This window comes from Harpia harpyja, chromosome 2 (genome assembly GCF_026419915.1).
Source record: "Harpia harpyja isolate bHarHar1 chromosome 2, bHarHar1 primary haplotype, whole genome shotgun sequence".
NCBI lineage: Eukaryota > Metazoa > Chordata > Aves > Accipitriformes > Accipitridae > Harpia > Harpia harpyja.
This window is the reverse complement of record NC_068941.1, coordinates 18,730,210-18,750,961: the sequence shown is the minus strand read 5'-3', so window position 1 is coordinate 18,750,961 and position 20,752 is coordinate 18,730,210. Positions and strand designations below refer to the sequence as shown.

General features: G+C 34.9%; 1 protein-coding gene across 4 annotated transcripts in view; it reads left to right on the top strand.

The window, feature by feature from the left end:
* LRBA (LPS responsive beige-like anchor protein) overlaps window positions 1-20,752 on the top strand; it is a 435,866-nt gene that overhangs the window by 111,433 nt on the left and 303,681 nt on the right. For 3 of the 4 annotated variants that reach the window (XM_052772257.1, XM_052772249.1, XM_052772231.1), the window contains 3 exons: window positions 8,148-8,226; window positions 8,485-8,618; window positions 10,960-11,021. In XM_052772257.1, the coding sequence (XP_052628217.1) occupies window positions 8,148-8,226; window positions 8,485-8,618; window positions 10,960-11,021 (275 nt within the window). The remainder of the gene's footprint in view (window positions 1-8,147; window positions 8,227-8,484; window positions 8,619-10,959; window positions 11,022-20,752) is intronic. The other variant, XM_052772239.1, reaches the window with a different exon arrangement.

The window sequence follows — 20,752 nt, the reverse complement described above, 5'->3', positions numbered from 1 at the left end:
CAAAAGTAGTGCTGTATTTAAAAAAAAAAAAAAGCTTTCCTAAATTTTTGGGGGGTTCTCCTTTTGCCTTCATCTAGCAGAACGAATGCAAATGTCTGAGCAGTATTTGTCATAATTTCAAGACTTGTCACAGTTGTTGTAAAGCAGGCATGCTATATTAACTTGTATTTAGTATAAATATGGTATATTCTAAAGACTACTTTTTGTTACAGATTTTTTGTTATGTAAAATACAAGCTTATTTATAAATTGTAGGGTATTTGTCCAAGGATATATGTGTTAGTGCTAAGTAGGACTGAAAATTATATACAAGTGTTTCCAATAGCTTTAGCCTGAGGTCACATTCAGTGTTGATGCTGAACTAATTGCTTTAGACAGTTTTTTCAGTGGGGACAAAATTGAGTAGGTTGTTTATAAGCAAGTGGTCCTTTGAACCCTTAGTCTCTCCGGTCGTTCTGTATGAGATAAATGATGTTTAACCTTATATGCTGTGTCAAAGGCATGCTTTTCTACTTAGCCATGTTTAAGTCACAAGGCTTTGTAGGATTTCATAATTGTTTGTGCCCATGAAGTTTAACATCAAGACTTAGAACTGATTTGCATCTTAATCAAGGAAATCTCTATCTATGGCTGGCTGTTGGTGTTTCTTTTCAATGTTTGAGTTTCTTGCTTCCTGTTCTTATGAACTTACATGCAAATCGCAAAGACAGAGGAAAAAAAAAAAAGTAATCCATTGTCATGTCTTCTAGTACTCGTGTGTCTGGAAGGTATATGTGGCCATTTTCAACTGCCCATTGCATTTCTTGGAAAAATCAAAAAGGTTTTGTTCCAACCACGATAAAGGAAAGGCTATTGAAATCCAGTATGTTCTTATTCTTTGCAGAAGGGAGAATCCATTTTGTCACTGAAATTGCAGGAGGTAGCATTCTACTAGTCCAGGAATAATGTTTGGACTAGGAAAATTATCTGTCTTTTAAAATGTCACAGTTCTTTGGGGAAGATTGGCTCTGAGCAGCAAATCTGTTTTAAAAATAATAAAACCTTACCTGCACTGAAATTGTTTAAAGTAATTGCTAATTTGTTAATTTCTTATTGGTTTACCCAGGTTAGATGTGGGCTTAATTATTTCAATTTCTGAAGTCAGTATTCACTTGCTTTTAATAGAAACAAAACAGAGAAACATTGATTTTCAGATTTAGTCAATCTTTTAAGACAGTATAGAAGAAAAAATAAGTGCTCCTGTGCCTGTAGAATGTGTAAGAAATCCAGACAATAAACAATACTGGTGTAGTTTGTAACTGTGTGACTTCCAGCATGTCTGGGAGTTTTGGCAAAAATTGGATGTGTAATCTGAACTGATATGCATAAAAAGAAACTAATCAGGATTAAAAATAGTAGACATGTTTAGACTGGCAGCCTAATTAATTAAAAGAAAAAGTGAAGGGATGAATGAAATCATGCCTTAAACAGATTAAAATGTGAGACTGTTTCTTTTTTCCTTAGTGAAATAATGGCATGGAAACAAAAATTTTGCAGAGTTGGAGTGGTTTACACTTATGTTGCTCATGTAAATTACACATATTTAAGCTTGAAATAAAGTTCTGTATAAGACCTTTAACGTTTGTATTTGAGGTACAAGTAGCAATAAGCGAGCTTCCTGTAAAACCAAACTATATATAATTTTCCTGAGTTCAGATCACATGTTCTTTCACTAATTTTTGTTTTCATGCAGCAGAGAATCAATACATTGTTCTCATTTTTTTTCAGCTAACATTCATTGTAAGTCTGTTTACTTTTGTAATTAAGAAAAAAAAAAGAATTAAATTGGTTTTTGGGCTTTTTCACATTTTATATGAAGGCTATTTATTAAACATTATTGCCACATTTAAAAATACATTTCAGCTGTTTTTTATAAAGTCAAAGAATTTTTTAAAGTGAGTTTTGTATGCATTTGATATGTTTTTAAAACTGATTAAGTGAACAGAACCTTAATATAATTATGTATAATGCTTTACTGTGGAGACTTGAGTTGATTTACTCCAAAACAGAGATGAATGGGAGATACAGACATTGAAATGGGATTAAACAGCAAGTGATAGTGTTTTAGTTGTAAAGTGTACATAAGCTTAATTTGGGAACTATGTAGTATGTGAGTATCTTCCACCTGTAGATGTGATGTTAAAATTTCTTGGTCAAGGTAGGATCTGTGTTGAAATATTAGTCAGTCTATGTGGTTCCTGATGCCTCCGTTGCCATTTGTGAGTGCTCAGAACTCATCAATCTCCTTCCCAATATTTTTTCCTGAAGTTTGCATCAAGGTCTGTAGCTCAAGGTCTGTGAGTATCTCAGATATTTGACCCCTAAGATTGTCCTAAGCTCATATCAAGTGGATGTGACATGTCCTGGCCTACCAAATACAAAGTGTTGACAAGTTGGAAAGATAACCATCTAAGCTCACTCTGTTCCTCTGATACTTTCAAAGAGGGTGAAAACATGTTTGGCCTCAGACAGCCTGGCCTTTTCGCAGAAGTTTCTTCATCTTTACTCATTCAAGCGGCAGAGTATTTCACGGCACAAAAAGCCTTTCCTGAATACAAATGTGCCCCTTGTGGTCTAAACTTGCCCATCAGTATGTTGTTGATGGCTGATATTTGGGTTGTTGGTCTGCTGGAATTGCTACTCTAATTGTTGAAAGATCATGAAAATGAATGGAGAAAATAAAGCCTCTTTGTGGCCCATGTAGGGCCAATCATTTGTCTCTTATGGGGGGTGGTATTGAGCAAAGAGCATATTTAATAGTAATAATCTAAGGAGGAAGAATTTACTTGAGTTGTTTCTTACTTGGATTGGATGATAGACTGAATGTGAGATTTGATGCAGAGATTTTACACATGCTGTGTCCAGGAAGGGCTATTGGAAAGGCAGGACTAATGTTTGGATAGGCAGGACTTGGTGGAGTTGTCTGAGCTATTGTGAACATGCTAGTGGGATGCTTGTATTTTTGTTTGTCACTTAGTTTTCCTTTTAAATGTTTCAATTACAGTTGTAATGTTCTGAAGTAGTGTGAACTTTTTTGAACTGTTTTGCAGTTTGCACTCCCACTGTTTTCTTTGATGCTCTGAGTTTCTTTGTTTATGTACTTGAAGGATTTCATATGCGTTTTATTAGTGCTTCATTCTAAAGAGTGTAATTTTGAGGCTTTCACTATTCAATTTGCAAACGGTTGTTCAAATACAGTGTTTATGAAGGGGGAGTACGAAAAGTCTGTAGGAAGCAGGAGTGAATTGCATCATGTCCTTACTGACACTCTGAGTGTAGAAAACGCTAAGTTCCACTCAATTTCTGTTGCCTGCCTCCTCCCCGTCTTACTTGGTTCTTTGAGTTTCATTTGTTTTGCCTCTGAGCCACACAGAGTTGCCAGCAGGATTTCTGCTTCTCCTGAGCAGAGACATGGGCTGTTTCCCAAAGTGTGAAGTCATAAACAAGGCCACATCAAAGGCTGAGGTGAAAAAGGAGGTGGATGCTTGGAAGAAACCTGGGAATTAGCAGTAACAAGAGATTAAAAAAGAGTTGTAACTCCTGAATTCTAATCCTACATATAGGAAAATGTAAATTTTCTCCCACAGTAGGCTTGTTTTGCAAAGAATGGTATTCATTGATTTTTATACATAGGTGAAAATAACCTTGAAGTCTTGCAATAAAATAAGTTAGTGGGAGGCAAGCTAAAGTAAGAAAAATGAATGTGAAGTGAGTTACCATAAGTGCAGAGGTGGTTCAAGAAATTCACTGGATTATAGTAACTTTTCAGAGAATTCCAACTTTACAGTGACAGTAGTTGAAGGCTATTTACCAAATCAGAATGACACTTTGAAAAATCTCAAATGCTAATGATATGCAATGGAAATGGTTTAATAATATTTCAGTATAAAAACTGTTTTAAAGCAACTTCTCTTTAGAGAGTGCCCCATTGTTTCATGAAATCTGTTTTGGTTTAACCTGTAGATGTGTTTATGTAACAAATCCCTTACATTAGCTTGTAAAACCTTTCATTGTAGTCTTGCATTGTACACTTTCAGCCCCAGTAGTGTGGTTTTGAATGAGCTCATTATTTTACTATATATTCCTTTCATAAAGGGCATCGGTGTATTTATGTATGGTAGTCTGTTGTACAAAATTAAGGGGTAGGCTATTTAATTTGACTCTCTGGGGTTTTTTTTACCTCATCTCCATCCTCCCAGAGTAAAGTATATCATGCACTGCTTGTGTATTGCCAAGTGTACTTTGTAAGTGTATGTGCAAAAGCATAAGGATCTTGCACAAGGAGTTTCTTTAACAATATTTTATTGCTAGAGACATTATTTGTTTAGACCCTTGGGGACCTTGAATAAGCAATAAGGTTTCACTGTAAGGGTGCTAGACAGATGATCTATTTGCATTTTCTTTTATGTTCTTGCAAATGTCTGTAAAACTGTCAGTTTGAAGGAGCCAGTTTATCAGTGAAAGGATAAGGAAGAGATAAGTCAGTTTAGTTCCACATGTTTGAAGTAGCTACTGCACTTACCCGCATGTGTGTTGTGGATGAAAATATGCTACTTAAGTATTTTCATTTTTTTACTAAAGGCAGAAAAAATAGTAGAATAAAAAGCCACTTCTGAGTTAAAGTCAAAGTTCTTCCACAAACCAAAATTTGAATGCAAAAATCACTGTTCTTAATCCTATCTAAAAAACCCCTGAAATTCTCAGCTGTGATAAATCTGAGATTCACCCCTTTTAGTGAAATATAAATGAGTTTGGAATGTGGATTTAGGTGATAAGCATGAAGAAATTCAGGCCATAAATATCCTTACATAATCTTCAAAAAGAATATCAGTTTATATAGGTGCCTGCCTTACGCTGTTGTCAAATTCAAATTATCAGTGCTTTTTCTGATATGTCTATATTTAAAAGTGAATTTTAACTTAAAACTTAATAGAGTTTTACATTTATACCTGATCTGTTATGCACAATTTGTTTTGATTTCTACAAGAAAAAAAATCATGTCCTATCTGTGTTGTCAGTGATTTCCTTTATCTCCCACTCTAACCATTTTTACCAGTGCCATTGTGTGTAAAAACAGAAAACCAAACAATAAAACCAACCCATCCCACAAAACGAAACAAACAACAAAACCCCCAAGTTACCCTGGATTGAGTCTGTCTCTTTATTAGCCTCGTGGTGGCTATTACGGCATTTCATTGTCCTTGCAGATGTTTCCCTTGAATTTTTTTCTAATTTTTTCCTTCAGTTATTTTGCTTGTGGCCTAAATATTGCGTTGAATTATTTTCATCTCATTTAATTGTAAAACTCATGCTACTGTGCTGCACTGTTAAAGTCTTATTTTTTACTGATGAAGTTATCCTTGATTTTGCTACACATTTAATATGGCGGGATTTTAGCTGTTTATACTTTTGACTTTCTAACATACCCAATAATTAGTGGATTACTGGTCACAGATTTTGTGTGTAGTAAAAAGCATGCAAGCATTTATATAACAAGGCATTCTGCATGTGCAATCTGCATATTGAGAAGACTTTCTTATTTTGAAGGCTTTGGATGCCATTTCAGTTTCTGTTGAACTACCCAGATCAGTGCGCTGATTTCCCCTTATGGATGGTGTATGAGCTTAAGTCCATTACTGGGCCTGGGGACTTGAGAATATTTTCAAGTCAGATGGACTTGTTTAATGAGAATAGGAATGTTGGGCTTTAGGGAGAAAGCTGGGAATTCTAGTGAAATTATTTAAATATAATGGTTATCATGAAAATGAAATAATTGCTTTAAAGTCTTAATCCAATAGGCAACATATTGCACATACTTAAGTATGAATGTATGTGTGTAAGAAAAAAAAAAGAATGACTAGCTATTAAGTATCTCACAAACAACTGGAGTCTTTGGAACCACTGAATCATGTGGCTTGTTGCCTTCTGTGGGCTTTGTTTTGTTTTTATGTACAGGAGGCTCTGATCCAATTTTTGGCACATCATTTGACTGCTTTTCCTTTGGTGGAAATATACCTTTTGGTGGTTTGACTATGTAAAACTAGATCTTAAAGAAATGGAATTATATCCATGAAAATACTTACAGAATCTAGCCATTGCCATTGAAATTTTCAGAAATATATCTTTGATTTGCCTTTATTAGATAAATTATTTAGGAACCAATGCCCAGAAGATTTGGATTCCACCTTGCTTTCAGCTAACACTTTGTTCCTCACTTTCTTGTCATTCATTTTGTATGGCCAACTCAAAATTTCTTTCTGACCCCACCATCCCGTACAAAAGTCAAAATAAGAGCTTCACGTTTATGAATTTATGAAAAGCATAAGCGAATCACATTCACAAAGATATCTTCTACCTATGAAGAAAGAAAAAGAAATCAGAGCAAAACTTTTCACCATTTTGATGTATTAGTTTAATTTATTAGTTTCTGTGCTGCCTTTGAAGCAAGATTAGAGAAAAACATCTTCCCCAGATAGGAAAAAAAACCCAACAAACAAACCACCAAACAAAACAAAACTGCACAAAGTATCAACACTTCTCGGGGTAAGCTCTCTATGCCAGTGTTTTGGAGCAGGAGTTTGAAATTTGACAGGAGAAATAAACTTGGTGTCTCAGAGATCTGTCTTTGCCATCTTTTTACAAACCTATTCCACTTCAGTCAAGTAGAAAGAGTTTGAAAAGTTGCAGTTGACACGTTTTGGTAGACACTTTCAAGATCTTAGCAGCTTATTTCCAGACAGGTTGCATTTAACTGAGCTCACTCCAGTGTAGGTGGGATGACCAGGAATTTTTCTATAGTTACAGTTCTGAGAAGGGTCATGTCTTGCTAAGGTAGATGTGAGAACTGAAGTGATTAAACTGTTTTCTTGCATGCTTTTTTCCTTTTTTTTTTTTTTCTTCCCCCCTTTCCAGCAGCATAAGAATCTGAAACTGGCGAGGTGAGAGGAAAGAGAATAGGACAGGATCTAAGGTTGGAAAGAGATAGGATTGCAGATGGACTAGAAGCAGTCATGCTCCTGGGAAATGCACAGAAATCTGTCTGCTAAGATTCATTCCTCTCTATAGTTTGGAATGCAATGCAAGATTTGTGAGTCACCATTCCTATCCTGGCAGCAAATATCTGTGAAATCTCTGGCTGTCTTGCTTACCCCCTCTTCATCATTGCTAGTACCGATCCATACTGCAGCATGGAGGTTGTATTTCTCTTTATATACTGAACAGCAGAATTTAGTATTTACAGATTCCTACTCTGCTGATGAGAGCCATGTAGTGTCAATTTGACATAACACAATTGCATTTTTTTTTTTTTTTAAAGTGTAGGATGCATAAATGACCCAGTCTTCCCTATCAACCTTTGAATAATTGATGTGGCAAAGTTAATAACTCATAAATGAGGTTATACCACTGCCATCATGCTAATGATGCTGGCAGTGCAATGGAGAATTTTATCATAGCTGTCTTTGTCAGAGTCCTAGAGTTGCAAAAATTTAAGTCAGGCTGTTGAAAATACCCACTCATTTTGTATTCTGCTTCATTTTAACACAAATATGTTTTAAATTTAGACAAAAAATTAAGGTTTTCTGTGTAAGTCATTTGAAATTGGTGGATCACTTCCAGTAACCAGAAGAGATTTAAATGCTTTAAAATGTTACCATTTGGCTACATATTAGTATATATTAATACACTACAGGAGTATTAAGGGTGTAAGACATTATTTGTATTCACTGCTTAAGGTTGTAAGTGTTCTTAAATTAGTTCAGAGAGAATCATGGCATACAAGGCCAGAAGGGATCACTGCAGTCTAGTCTGACTTCCTTAATGAAGCAAACTGCAAGACTTCCTTGTATTACTTTCTATTTGTGCTAAAGCAATATTTAAAAAGCTTACCATGGCATACCTGGTAAATATGAATATAAGTAAATAGGAGTCTTATGGCAAAAAAAAAAAGTTTGAGTTACAAAGAGGTGAAAGGGTTTACCTAGTCCTCACACACACTTGAAAACCATGTTTTCTCAGAGTTTGAGCTTGAGGGTTTAGTTTCTGGTCCAGTTGTCTAACCTCTAGCATGTTTCCTTATATAATTAATTTATTTATTACTTTCTCTTGTAGGAAGGGGATCATCTAATTCAAGATTGCCATCTGTCCCTACAGTTTCTTCAGTGCCTGAGGATTCTGCTTCAAATATGAGGTAACTTCTTCAATTGAACATCTGAACAGCTGTGCTGTGGCTTACAGCTTTGATGTTACAGTTGGTATTCTGATTCCACATCACTTAAGAATGTTGTTTTGCTGATGTTCAATACCTAATGAAGGTTTGGCAAAATATGTGTCAGATTATTGATTCCTTCTTATATATCACTTAAACATTGCCAAAAACTATACTCCTTTCTACAAAATTTGAGCAACTTCCTTCTTTTTTTGTTAATCATGTGTATCTCTCTACTAGTATTACAGACAGGCTTGAACATGCTTTGGAAAAAGCTGCCCCACTTCTGAGAGAGATTTTTGTGGATTTTGCTCCCTTTCTTTCTCGGACTCTTTTGGGCAGCCATGGGCAGGAGTTGCTGATAGAAGGTACAAGTAAGTTTCCATTTAAAAAAAGGGTTATTTTAATGTGTGCTTTGTTTTACCTTGGAGACTCAAAATTTCTATATTTTTTTCTGCTGGCTCTGCCTTAGAAGCTTTCTTCCTGCCTTCCCACACAGTGCTGTCCACTGGATTTCACTGCCTCCTGTTCCTTCTGTCTTTAGTCCTCTGAGGTCATTGTCACTGCCTCCTCATCTTTGCCATCCCTGCTACCTCTTTGCCTCCATCTCATCTCATAGTTTCCTATATCTTGTTATGTGGGGCCAACTGCTGTTGTCTCTTTGTTAGTTTTCCAACTCTTAAAGGGAATTGTCCCGTAGAAGCTGGTGTATGATATGTGTTTTGTGAGCCTTAAAAAGAAAACTTGGTGTTAGGGTCAACACTTCAATACAAAGTAAAGTATAGAGTATAGTATAGAAAGTTAAGTACAAAGACCTTGCATTTTTACTGTGATATTGTAACAGAAGGCTTCTTGGGAACTATATACAGAGCATGTTATGGTGTATCTCTCTTGCATGTGAATCTGCTTCTGTCTTTTGGTTTCTAATTGGAAGGCAGTCATACAGGTAAAAGGAATACATTGTCAGTATTGAGAAGAATTCTCTGCTACTTCTGAGAAGATGAAGATTCAGGTGCACAACAACAACCATGGCTCTTCCTGGTGTTGGCTTAAAATAGTTGAGCTTGAGATGATTGAGTTTTCTTTCTACTGGTGGGTTTCTCTCTGCTTAAAAATGAGGCTCAGTTCTGTAATGCTGACATTAATGTCCTCAGTTTAAAAAATCATGTTTATTGGAACACTGTGAATTTAGTAGTGAACACCAGCTTTTCAATTTTCTCATAATTTGGTTAGATCATATAAATGGCTTTGTCCACTGATTTTTAGAGTGAAAATTGCAGGTTTTGTCCAGTTAAAGCAGTGACTTGAATTAGGGCCTGAGCTTGTTGCAGCTTCTAGTAATGAGCACTCCTATGTTAAAAGCTCGTGGTTGCTTAACTTGAGCTGATCGCTTGCACTTGAGCTGTATTTGCAATAATAGATCTAATTGCTTCCTGGGGAATTAAAGTTCTTTTTTTAAAACATTTTTGAAACTACTTGTTTTGTGGATTAGGACAGGCATCCTGTATGTAGTGCTGAATATGATTAACATTGTCAGAAACACAAATAGATTATCAAACAGTGATAAGTGTTTTACTGAAGACTGCTGATATCAAAATTGAGACTTCATTAAACTTCACTGAAATTAAAGTTATTTAGTTTAGGAATTTAGCTTGCCTACCTTTTGGGGTAGGAAGAAGTGGCAGGGAGAAGTGTATGAATTGTCTTCTGTAACACTGAAAAAGACGGGATTCTACTTTTGATTATACGTGTGGGCATTGCTTTAGCTGATAAACATTTTCAGTAGAAGCTGCCTTGTGAACAAACTTATTTCATTCATTTAGTAAGAATAACAGGAAAGATATTTTTCTCAAAGCTTTATTTGCCAGGGAAGTAAATATCCTATTTAATTACATTTTTTTTCTTGTCTGAAGATAAAGAAAAGATAATCTGGTTTCAAAGTATTTTGACTGTAGTATACATTATATACACAGAGATGAGTATTTCATAGATTGGATGACCAAAAAAAAGCAGGAAAATTATTGGGAATGTATGGATTGTCTAGACAAAAATAAACACATGAAACCAATTTTGGGGCCTAAAAACCAGTTATAGACAAACCCAAACCAAAATGCGAATACAAATAATAATAATAGTCAAATTAGTTTATAAACAATTGAGAATATATAATAGGTTACTGCTTGCACTTCTGCTAGGGTTTAGTGTGGGGTTAAGGGTCAAAGTACTAATAAGAGTGTTTGGGATGTCTGCTGCCATGAAACAAAATGGAAACTTGATTGATAGCTGGGGGCTGAAAGGAGAACGCGCAATGGAGAAAGCAAAGGTCATAAAGCCATTTCCCTTCTCTGCATATATAATGACCCAATCCTTCAAGAAATAGCAAAATGTAGATACAGTGGATTAATATAACATATGTTAACCGCACTTCTGATTGTTTTGACGTACAAACATTTATGAAACTGTGAATAATGGGGGTAATGTATTACTATCAGCTGCATCTTTAGATGCGAAGCATGGAATTTATGATCTCCGTCTCACAAACATACTTTTATTTTGTGCTGATAAAGTACAAAATTGAACTGGAATTAGTATGAGAATTTCAGCTTTCTTTTGATTGTCAAAATGCTTCTAATCTATTGCACTTCAAAATAGTTTGTGTTAACAGCTGATGCCATATAAGTATGCATTTATGTATACCATTTTTTCCTTTTGTAGGTCTTGTGTGCATGAAATCTAGCAGTTCAGTTGTGGAGCTGGTGATGCTGCTTTGCTCTCAGGTGAGGTTTAAGTAACAATGTTGTCTGAAATTGCTGTCTTTGAGCACAAAGGAGATTACAGCTAAATTTTACTTTAAATTTAAGGTTATGTGTAATAGGTAAAAAGATTATGTGCAAGGCATTTTGATTAAAAAAAAAAAATTCATAGTATTTGTGTCTATTCAGTTGGACAGAGAAGATACTAAGGGTTTTATGTTACCTTACTATTGAGCATTTACATAACCTTGATGGTGGTGTGCGTAAGTAATTCTATGCTGTCATTTTTGTAAGTTAAAATAGGATCAATAAAATATTAAAGGTTATAGAAACAGATTGATTTCTGCATCTTGGCATGCTGAATCCTCTGGGATGAATAGAATTTTTCCTTTTGTGTAGAGGTTATGAAATGAGTGATAAATACTTTTAAAACCCTGTCATTCTTAATTGATTTGACAAGTACTAAGAATTTGAAAAAAATTTAAGAAAGCAACCCTGGTTGTCAGCAGTTTGGGGCATTCTACATTTCTAAAGGCAAAGTTTTAGATATTTAAGAACCTGAGAATTGCCTGTTCCTGTGGTTAGAAAAGAGCCAGAGCCTAAGGAACTTTTTGAAAATTGTATATGCTGTATTAATTGGATTTTCTTTTGGGGTTTCTTGCTTTCTTTTTTGTAATTAAATGGAAGACTGTTTTTATTGAGCCTTTCTTTTGGTGCCTTAAAAATGATACCTTTCTGGTAGTAAATTCCCCTACTTAAAACTTTAAAATAGCCTTTTTTAATGGGAATGGTATTGGTCTAGAGGTCAAGGGTTCTGACCCATTTCAAAACCTTTGACCTTCATTTACAACCCTTATGGTTTGCTTGCCTGACGAATAAGGATAATGCAAAATTAATGTTTCTTCACATCGATTTATTCGTTTTAGTGCCTATATTGCCAAATTTATTTAGAGTGTGCTGATAGACATTTCATGAATACAAATGAAAGAATCATAGAAGGTGTGAAAGATCGATAGTCTGCATTGTCAATAAAGTGCAATAAGAACAATTACTTCTGGAGATTACACCTAATAGATTTTACAATGAACTAGTGAAGAGTAGTTATGTTTTCTAGTGAGCTTATTATTAATGAATGTATCTAGAACTTTGCTCATCTAGTTTTCCGTCTTCCTCAGGAAATATAATATATTTTTACCCTGAAAGGAATTTAATATTCCTTATGGAACTTTTGGAATTCAGAGATGGTTATTTTGCATATGGCAATACTGGAAGTGGACATTGTTCATGACTTCTAGAATAAGAATTTGCCGCTGATTTAAATTAGAAAAGAATCCTTGCTACCAAGAAATCCATATACAATTTTTACTGTTCATTTGTTAATGTGTTAGAATAGAACTAATCTGAGTATTAAATATGTGCCTGACAGCTTAGTATTACCATTTAAAAAATTAGTGTTTGGTATCCATGCTGCTTGTATCAATAATTAGTGGTTGACCTTTTCTTCTTTTTTGGTAGGGTAATCTAATCCTTTTTAAAATCATGTTGTGCTCTGTACTGTATGTCACTTGTTTGGTTTTGGGAAGTGGAAAGGATAAGGAATAAATGACGTGCTCTAATGCATCTATTTGTCATATGTGTCACAATGCCACTTAATGCTAATCTAATCAAATTGAGGATATCGTGATTGCTTAGCAGTGCTAGTTGCAGAGACTGAGGCTGTTCTTTGTGAAATAGTAGAAATAAACCAATAAAGTCACAAAGACCTCAAAGTCTTTTTAAAGTTACATAGCAGCTGTAATTTTTGGCAGAATATGAAAAATGATGTGAGAAATGAATCTAAAATTAGCTCCAGATGTATACAGATTGTTCTGGGGTGATAATTACATTTTTCACTTTGAATTTTCCTAATTCAAAGAGGTCAGCGTGGCAATCACAGAAGTGATTTATTTTGTTAAGAAGTGAACTGTCTTTTGCTACATGAAAGCTTGAGAGATATGAAATTGAATTTCAAGCCGACATTTTACAGATACTGGGAGGAGATGGGGTTGAGCTTGATTGATTTTTTTTTTTTTCTTTTTTTTCCTTTTTTTTTCTTTGGCCCAAGATAGGGTGGGAAGGGAAGTGATATCCTTTTGCTAAAATTTTAATTAATTTTTAAGAGGAGATGGAGAGGATGAAGTGCCAAAGATCAAAAGATCAGGTCAAAAACTAGTTTTTAATCACATAAATAATGTGGCATAGTTACAAAGTAAGTATCTGCAAATTTGATTTAAAACTTCACAAATTTGTCAGCCATCATTTTATGAAATTGAAAGATTGCTCTGATTAATATCTTTGGTGTTTTTTATGCGAACCTCTTTCTGAAAATTTGTTTTAGACATTGTATATGTGATGTATGCACTTGTTTTTCTGAAATATCTGAAATTTTTCTGATGTTTATTTAGACTTGTGTCTGGAATATGTTTTTGCTTTCTCAGAAGTGCAGAATGGAATAATAATATCTCAAGTAATTTTTTCATAAAATTGTGAAAATAAAGCTCTTTCCCAGTGATTTAAAAAAAGTCATTAAAAAAAAATGAAAAGATACCATTCTGTGAGACTATTTGTGACACCCAGTTAATTTCTTCTCTTGGTTAAAGTTCATATATTTAGGCATATGGAAAAAGACCATTGCTTTTGTGTTTTAGTTTTGTGTTTATATGTTGATATATTGTTTCATGTTTAACACAAAGTAACAAGAGAAACAGGTGGTTTGAGATACAGACAAAAGGCTTTTTCTAAGACAAACACAGTTGTGTTTTTTGATAGACATGCTACATTTTGAGACGTGTCTCTGTATACTTACATTTATATAAATCTATCAAAACATAAAGAAATCCTTCATTTAATATTACTGTGAAGTGTTCCTGCTTATTTGACATTAATATCATTTTTGAAAGAATCGACGTTGCATTCAAGGCCACTTTATAAAAGCGTTGTGTTGCTCATCCTAATTCAGTCTGACACACATTCCAATAACACTACCTCCCTTCTAGGGTTTAAAACTAAATTTATGGCTGAGCATTGTGAAGTGCATCATTTAAAAATGGTTTCAACCCAAAACATCTAATAAATAAATAATGTGTATGGCTACTCAGTAGCAGACTTTCCAGACTAGAAATCATTCCATCGGATACTCAACAGTCCACTATCGGAGAGGGCTGTCAGATAAATCTTATAGTAGCTGCATTCATGTCCTGTAAATCACATGTTATTGTCTGAGCCTTCTGCCAGGTCATCTATTCTTTTCCCATTTATCAGAAATGCATACAGTACAGTGAACCTAGAAGCACCATCTAGTCTGGCCTGGCATCCTGTCAGGGTAATTAAACCAGCCAGAAGAGAGAAGTCCTGTGTCTGTTATCCCTTTTAAATGAGTGACGTCAGGATGTTGAAGGTGCTTGTATGCTATTCTGAGGCAAGGCTCCTGCATGGGGAAACTGGGATATCACCCCTGAATAAAGAATTTTCATCTAAAAGGACTCTCACTCTATGCCTAAAATGCAAAGAAGCATATATGAATTGAGTGCATGTTTATCCATAAAGCAAATATGCTACTGTGCTTTCTTCCATTTGTCAGATGTTTTCTTGAAATATGTGACTAAGTAAGAAAAACTGTGATCTTCCCTACTCTCAAGATATCAAAAACACTTACCCGTTGCTCACATACATTTGTCCTATTATTTTAGCTCCAAGGTGAAAAGGTACAAAAATAGGTGAAATAGGCTCCATAATTTTCCTTGATGCCTTTGAATTTACTGAATTTGCAGCACTTGAAAAATGCTTCTTTCTGTAGTAAATCAACTGAATTGTCAGTGGAATATGTGAAGAGAACTAATTAGGTGGTTCTTGTCAAATCCATCGTTGACTTAAGAGCTTTTTTCTACTGAATCTAAATTTTCTAGACCATAAAATAAACTTACATTAACTGACTCAAATACTGTTCAGCTCTTGTATAATTTTCTAAAATTGGTGGAATGCCACCCAACCTTTTTAAAAGTTTGCAATGAAAACTTACTGCAGCAACTTTTATGACTCCTCCACCACCACTACCCGCACATACACCCTGCTTGCTGGTTCAAGGTATAAAAGCTTCTTGGTCCTCCTTCCTCTGCTCCCTGTTGTTTCAAAGGGGTTAAGGGCACATTCTTGATAGCTGATGGCATATATAAAACCAAAACCAATGTTTTAATACATTTAATCTCTAGGTATTTTATCTTCTAGAAATATTAATATGATATATTGCAATATAACTACATAGCTGTAGCTATTAGATTTATATTGGACCTTGATAAAGTATATCTTTCATGGAGAGATGGAAGAGGGAAGCATAAACTCTGATACTCCAGATTTTTTTAGTGTGCAGTGATAGCATCTGCTCATAGGCCCAATGAAATATTATTACGGTTGAATATGTCATGCGCTGTGCTGATAGTTTTTGGAGTTACATTTTGGAGAGAAAACATGATCCAAGGCACTGCATGTGCATCTTAAATATACAGCAGAGGCTGATTAGTAATATTAAAGCAGAAAAGATTACACTGTGAAAGGTGGTCTCACTGCCTGTGTAGGCAAACTTATAGGTCTTCAGCTCTTTTTTTTTTTTTTTTGTCTAACTCAACTCACTAAACCAATTATCACTGGTTAAATGCTGAAATGTTTGCAAAAGGTTTTTCTTTAGCATGATCTTTCGTATGCTACTAAATCACTTTGCTAACAGATTCTGTTGCTTGTAAAGAAGTCAATATTCATCTTTTGCATGGGCAGTATCTTAGTTGCATCATACCTCTTAACTGATAAGGAATCTTAATTATTTAAACAATATCAACATGTGCCATGCAGTTGTGCACCCATACAAACAATGCGATAGTGTATTTCCCCTAAGGAAGAGCAATAGGTTAGTAGTTAAGATTTTGATTTTTCAGCAGATTTTTTGTACACTCCCCCCCCCTCCACCCCAGTACTTAAATGTTTGTAAAAATGCAATAGGATCTTCAAGCTTTCCTGGGTATCCTGTGCTCAGAAAAAAGCTTTGTATCAACGATCCAAATTCATTACCTCAGGAATGGATTTCTGCAACGTATTCTAAAATGTGGTAAGCCTTTGAATTACTTAGAGATTTCAGTTGATGTAGAAGATTGCTGGTTTTCAGTGTTTGTTACTTGCAGAGAGAACACATTATACTGATGCTCTGTGATCTGCAATGGTTTCTAATTTACTTTTAAGTGCAATTTGATGTGATGGATAACTATAGTGATCGCTATGATGTTTTAATTGAATTTGGTATAGGTTATCTAAAGAGCTATGTCACCGTGATACCATGGCAGCTGAACTCAAAAGAAGCACCAAAACTCTAACAATATCCTGGTTTAGATGTGAAGAGAATAAATGCTGTTTGAATACTTATTACATGCCCCAAGTGTTACATGATGACATTTTAATCAAGTTAATATTTTTCCATCTAATCACTTTGTGTTCTAACAGCTGAAAATAAGTTTGAAGAGGTTCTAATAATCCTTTAGATCTGTGATCTAAAATATGTGTATGTTTTGGTACAGAGGGTAGATTTTGTAGGGATTTCATAAGCTGCCAAATGACTTTCTATCAATTTTAATGCACGTTCTAATTTCCTTTTAAAAGCCATTTAGAAGATATCAGGAATTGGAATTTTTTCTTTTTCTGCAGTGTGAACTTCTGCCAATAGGATCTTTGTTTTTACCAAAGATGAATGTAGCTGTATTTGAGTAAGAAAACCCACTTCAGTAATAGATTGCTTTCATGATAGATGGTTAGAAACATAACTTTATTAGGCAAATGAAAATGATTTAGATCTTAACAAATAAAAATAGAAAAAAGGGCTTCCCAAAGTCTAAATTGTGAAGTTCAGGGAAAGATGTTGCATGAATCGTGCCCATAGGTGTTTGCTTTGTATTGCTAACTTTCTTTGCAGTGTTATAAAGTATTCAATGCTTCTAGTTTAGTATGAAAGCACTGTACTGAGATGCACAGACATATACTTCACCTGCAGGTGTGGCAGAGACTTCATAGTGTACTTTTTTGCATACGCTCTTTTGAACAATTTGAAGATTGGAAGAATATCTGCTAGCCTAGCTTTCTGTGGAGATGAGGTGGCTGTGGAAGGAAGTAAAAGTATCCAAGATCATCTTACTCTGCTGTGGATTATTTAGATTCTGAATCTGGTCTGCTTCATACCAAGTGGTATATTAGACATATTAATAAAACTGTGTAAATCTTAACATTTGAAAACATGGGATTGCCAAGCATTCTATTAATTGTTATGCAGGCAGTAGCAGGAACATTCCTAGTGCAGTTTTGTAACAAATATTGCACGACCCTTGTAACCGGTATACAAAATGGAAGATTCTTATCTTATTCTTCTTTAAGAAGCTATTGGATGGAAAGTAGTTGGGAGATGTCTGTTGAGCTTTATGTACAGTACTACTTCAGGATATTTTCAGTGAAGTGATTTTGCATTACAAACTATTTCCTCTTCAAAATCTCTTGTTATTCTTCCCCCCCTGCAATGTATATTTTAATCTACAATGACTTAGTTTTGCAGGATGGAAACTGTGGTCAAAGCTAGAGAGAGGGAAAGGTAGATCCCACAGTAGCTAGAGGCCATGCTATCAAAGTGCTCTCCTGGGATAGGAGGGGCTTAAGTTTCAATTAATGTTTTGGGTAATAGTTGTTTATTATTATTATTATTATTATTATTATTATTACTATTACTATTATTATTTAGAATAATCTGTCAGAGGAAATAATGTCAACATATCCTCCCAAAGTAGCTAGTAGTCCAGAAGCTTAAGGGCATTTACCAGGCATGTGGAAGAGTCCAGTTTTGAAAGAAATTAAGTTCTCTCAATCTGTAAAAGCAACACTGTGATTCATCTGTGTTGTTCTCAACTGCAGTTTCCTTCTTTGGTTGTGATATATGAAGATAGCAGTTCTTTTCTGTAAGATCTTGGGGATAAAGTTTAGGGCTTCTGCATTCTCCTGCATTGCAAGGCACTTGATATCAACACAGTGAGCTGTTTAGCTAGTGGTCAGTAGGATTAACTCTGGAGAAATTGAATGAAAGGCCTGGAAGGTGTGGGAGGTCACTGGCTGTGGAATCCAGACTCCTTAAACTCAGTCCTTTGGTGCTCGAATTTTAGATATTATCTTGTCTGTAAGTTTCCTTCTAACAAAACAGAAGGTTAAATTATCAAATCTGTTGTCTAGATCGCTTGGATTCTCCGTTACACTTGATATATCTGGGTTTTTCTTATGCATCGTGTAGCTTCCTTCCTTCCAAAGTGGGATTTTTTCCTCCGTCTCTGAGGATCTCACTTTGGGTGCTGAAAACGTATATTGACAACTTTCATGGTTGGTATATGTCATTGGGTAGAGTACTTGGAGTAATTACAAATGGATTACTTGTGCTATGGACATTTTGCTGCTTGCTTCATTGAACTATGTTTTGCATTCTTAGGGTTTGAAACTGGAGATCAGTTTGGTAGATAACTGTCTGAAGTGCAATTCTGATAAGATTGAAATAAATGGAAACACCTGGGAAAACCTTTCCTTTGAACTGGAGTATGTTGAAATTACATTTTAAATTAGCTGCATATATTTTTTTTTTCTTTGACTTAAGCAGTATGTAGATTTTGTCCCTCCAGAGCTATGTTATTGTAGTATATTCTCTGTGAAGCTCCAGGATAATGTAAAATTTCTGTTGGAACTTCACTCCTACTTTGATTTCCTGTTGCTTTCTAAATTGTTTGAAAGTTTAATTGCCTATAATTGCCTGCAATATTTAACCTGTTGAATTCCATGGAATTGCTTGGAGAGCACTCTAACATGTTTAAATAGGAGTTTCTTTCAAATTCTTATTATTCTTCATAATAATAACTAAGGTTCACCCTTCTCAGATCCTGCTCTAGTTTGCTACACTTAAGGTATGTTTGAACTCTGTCTTTTCTCTTAGGTGTAGTTGTTGGCTTCAGGAATAATGTGCTTTGTTTACTATTAGTATGGCCTACAGATAGGGAGTTTAAAACATCTATGTCCATCACTGGCTAAATTAAAAAAAAAAAAAAATTCTGATGGAATGTTGTTTTTTGCGTGAGTCTATGAAGTGGATGTATGTTGACAGAGCACTTAGTAGTAGAAATCGAAGAAGTTTATAACTTAAACTTTGCTTTTGCCTTAAGTGTGGAAGTAGGTTGGGAATGATTTGTCAATACTGCATGAATAATAAGTGACCTTTTCTTGACTTAATGATGTAATAAGCACTTTATAGTTTTATCCTGACAGGTAGTGGTCACAGTAGTTAAAATGTGTGAGCTAGTACTTTGGCTTTATCTCCTTATATCTTTACATAATTCTTAGTCTAGGAGGATATTTTAGAGGTTTGCTCACTCCCCAGTTTGGAGATGAAATGTATGGTGTGGGGTTTTAAGATGAGCAAAAACTATGATGTGTTACATTTAGTATTAGAAAAACAGAAGAATATCTGATATGTTATAATTTTATTAAACAGGGTTGATGTTTCTGTGTATTAGATATAAATAATCATCAAAGTGATAGAAATGGCTGTCTAACTAAAACTTGTTTTACCTAGGCCTACTTTTGACCCACTGGAAAATGCCCTCTGCAATTTGCAGCCACTGTATTTTGAAGTGTTCAACAAAAGCAGGCTATATCAGCTGCAGCTGCAAACTGAGAAAAGTAGTGTGAAAGAACCAGTGTTTTTTAATTTATACTACACAGCTGTTTTCTGGAAAGTAATTGTGAGGTTTGTGGTTTTGACCAAAAATTAAAAAAATACATTTATATGTGAAGAAATTGGGATGGGTGCTGTACATTAGACACTAAGAAGTTGTGTAGAGAGTTACAAGTGGATAGGTGTAGTAAAGTCATGATATTCTGGTGTGGACTGATGTGAAGCATTGTCTTTTGGGACAGTACACTTGGAGAAGTCAATATGACTTGCAGACTTTGGATAGAGGAATGGATAAAAGATAGGGTTAAAAAACACAAAACCCTTCCTAGAATAGTTTGCCACACTGGCATGGAGAGAGATGAACTTTCCTAACGTCATCTTACTAAAACATAATTGGTTTTCCTCCCTGTTTTTTTTTTTTTTTAAAGTACAATATTTAGTGGTTGTTCTATAGGCTTTTCAGATATTACAGGCTCTAACTAAGAAAAATTCTCTTATGAAATGAAAATTACTTGAACTTGATCAGGAATTCAGGACATGGTGTTGGTGTGTGTTTAATGGAAAACATGTCCACTACAGCTAAAAATATTAGCCTTGAAAATTGTGTTGCTGAGAATTTGTATGATTAATGTATACATTTTTATGTTTAGGGAAGAGAGTGGATTGTCTAATGTAAATGAATCTTGGGGGTGTGGTAGGGGAACAGGACAGATTCATTTCCATGAATGTACACTGCTGCAGATGTTCAAAACTAAGGGAACATAATTTAGCTACAGAAGCAAGACTTTTCTGAAGAAAAAAGGCATCCTGTTGCTTCACCAGCACACTAGGACTTAAAAAAACACCACCATTTAAGGTGAGTTTTGTGCAGTGAGAGCACACCCTGTGGCTTGGCAGTCTAGTCAGAAGGATGATACCATGCTGACTTTATAACTAGATCTTTGAACAATATTCTCATGGGTGGTAAATGCAAAACAAAGTAATATCA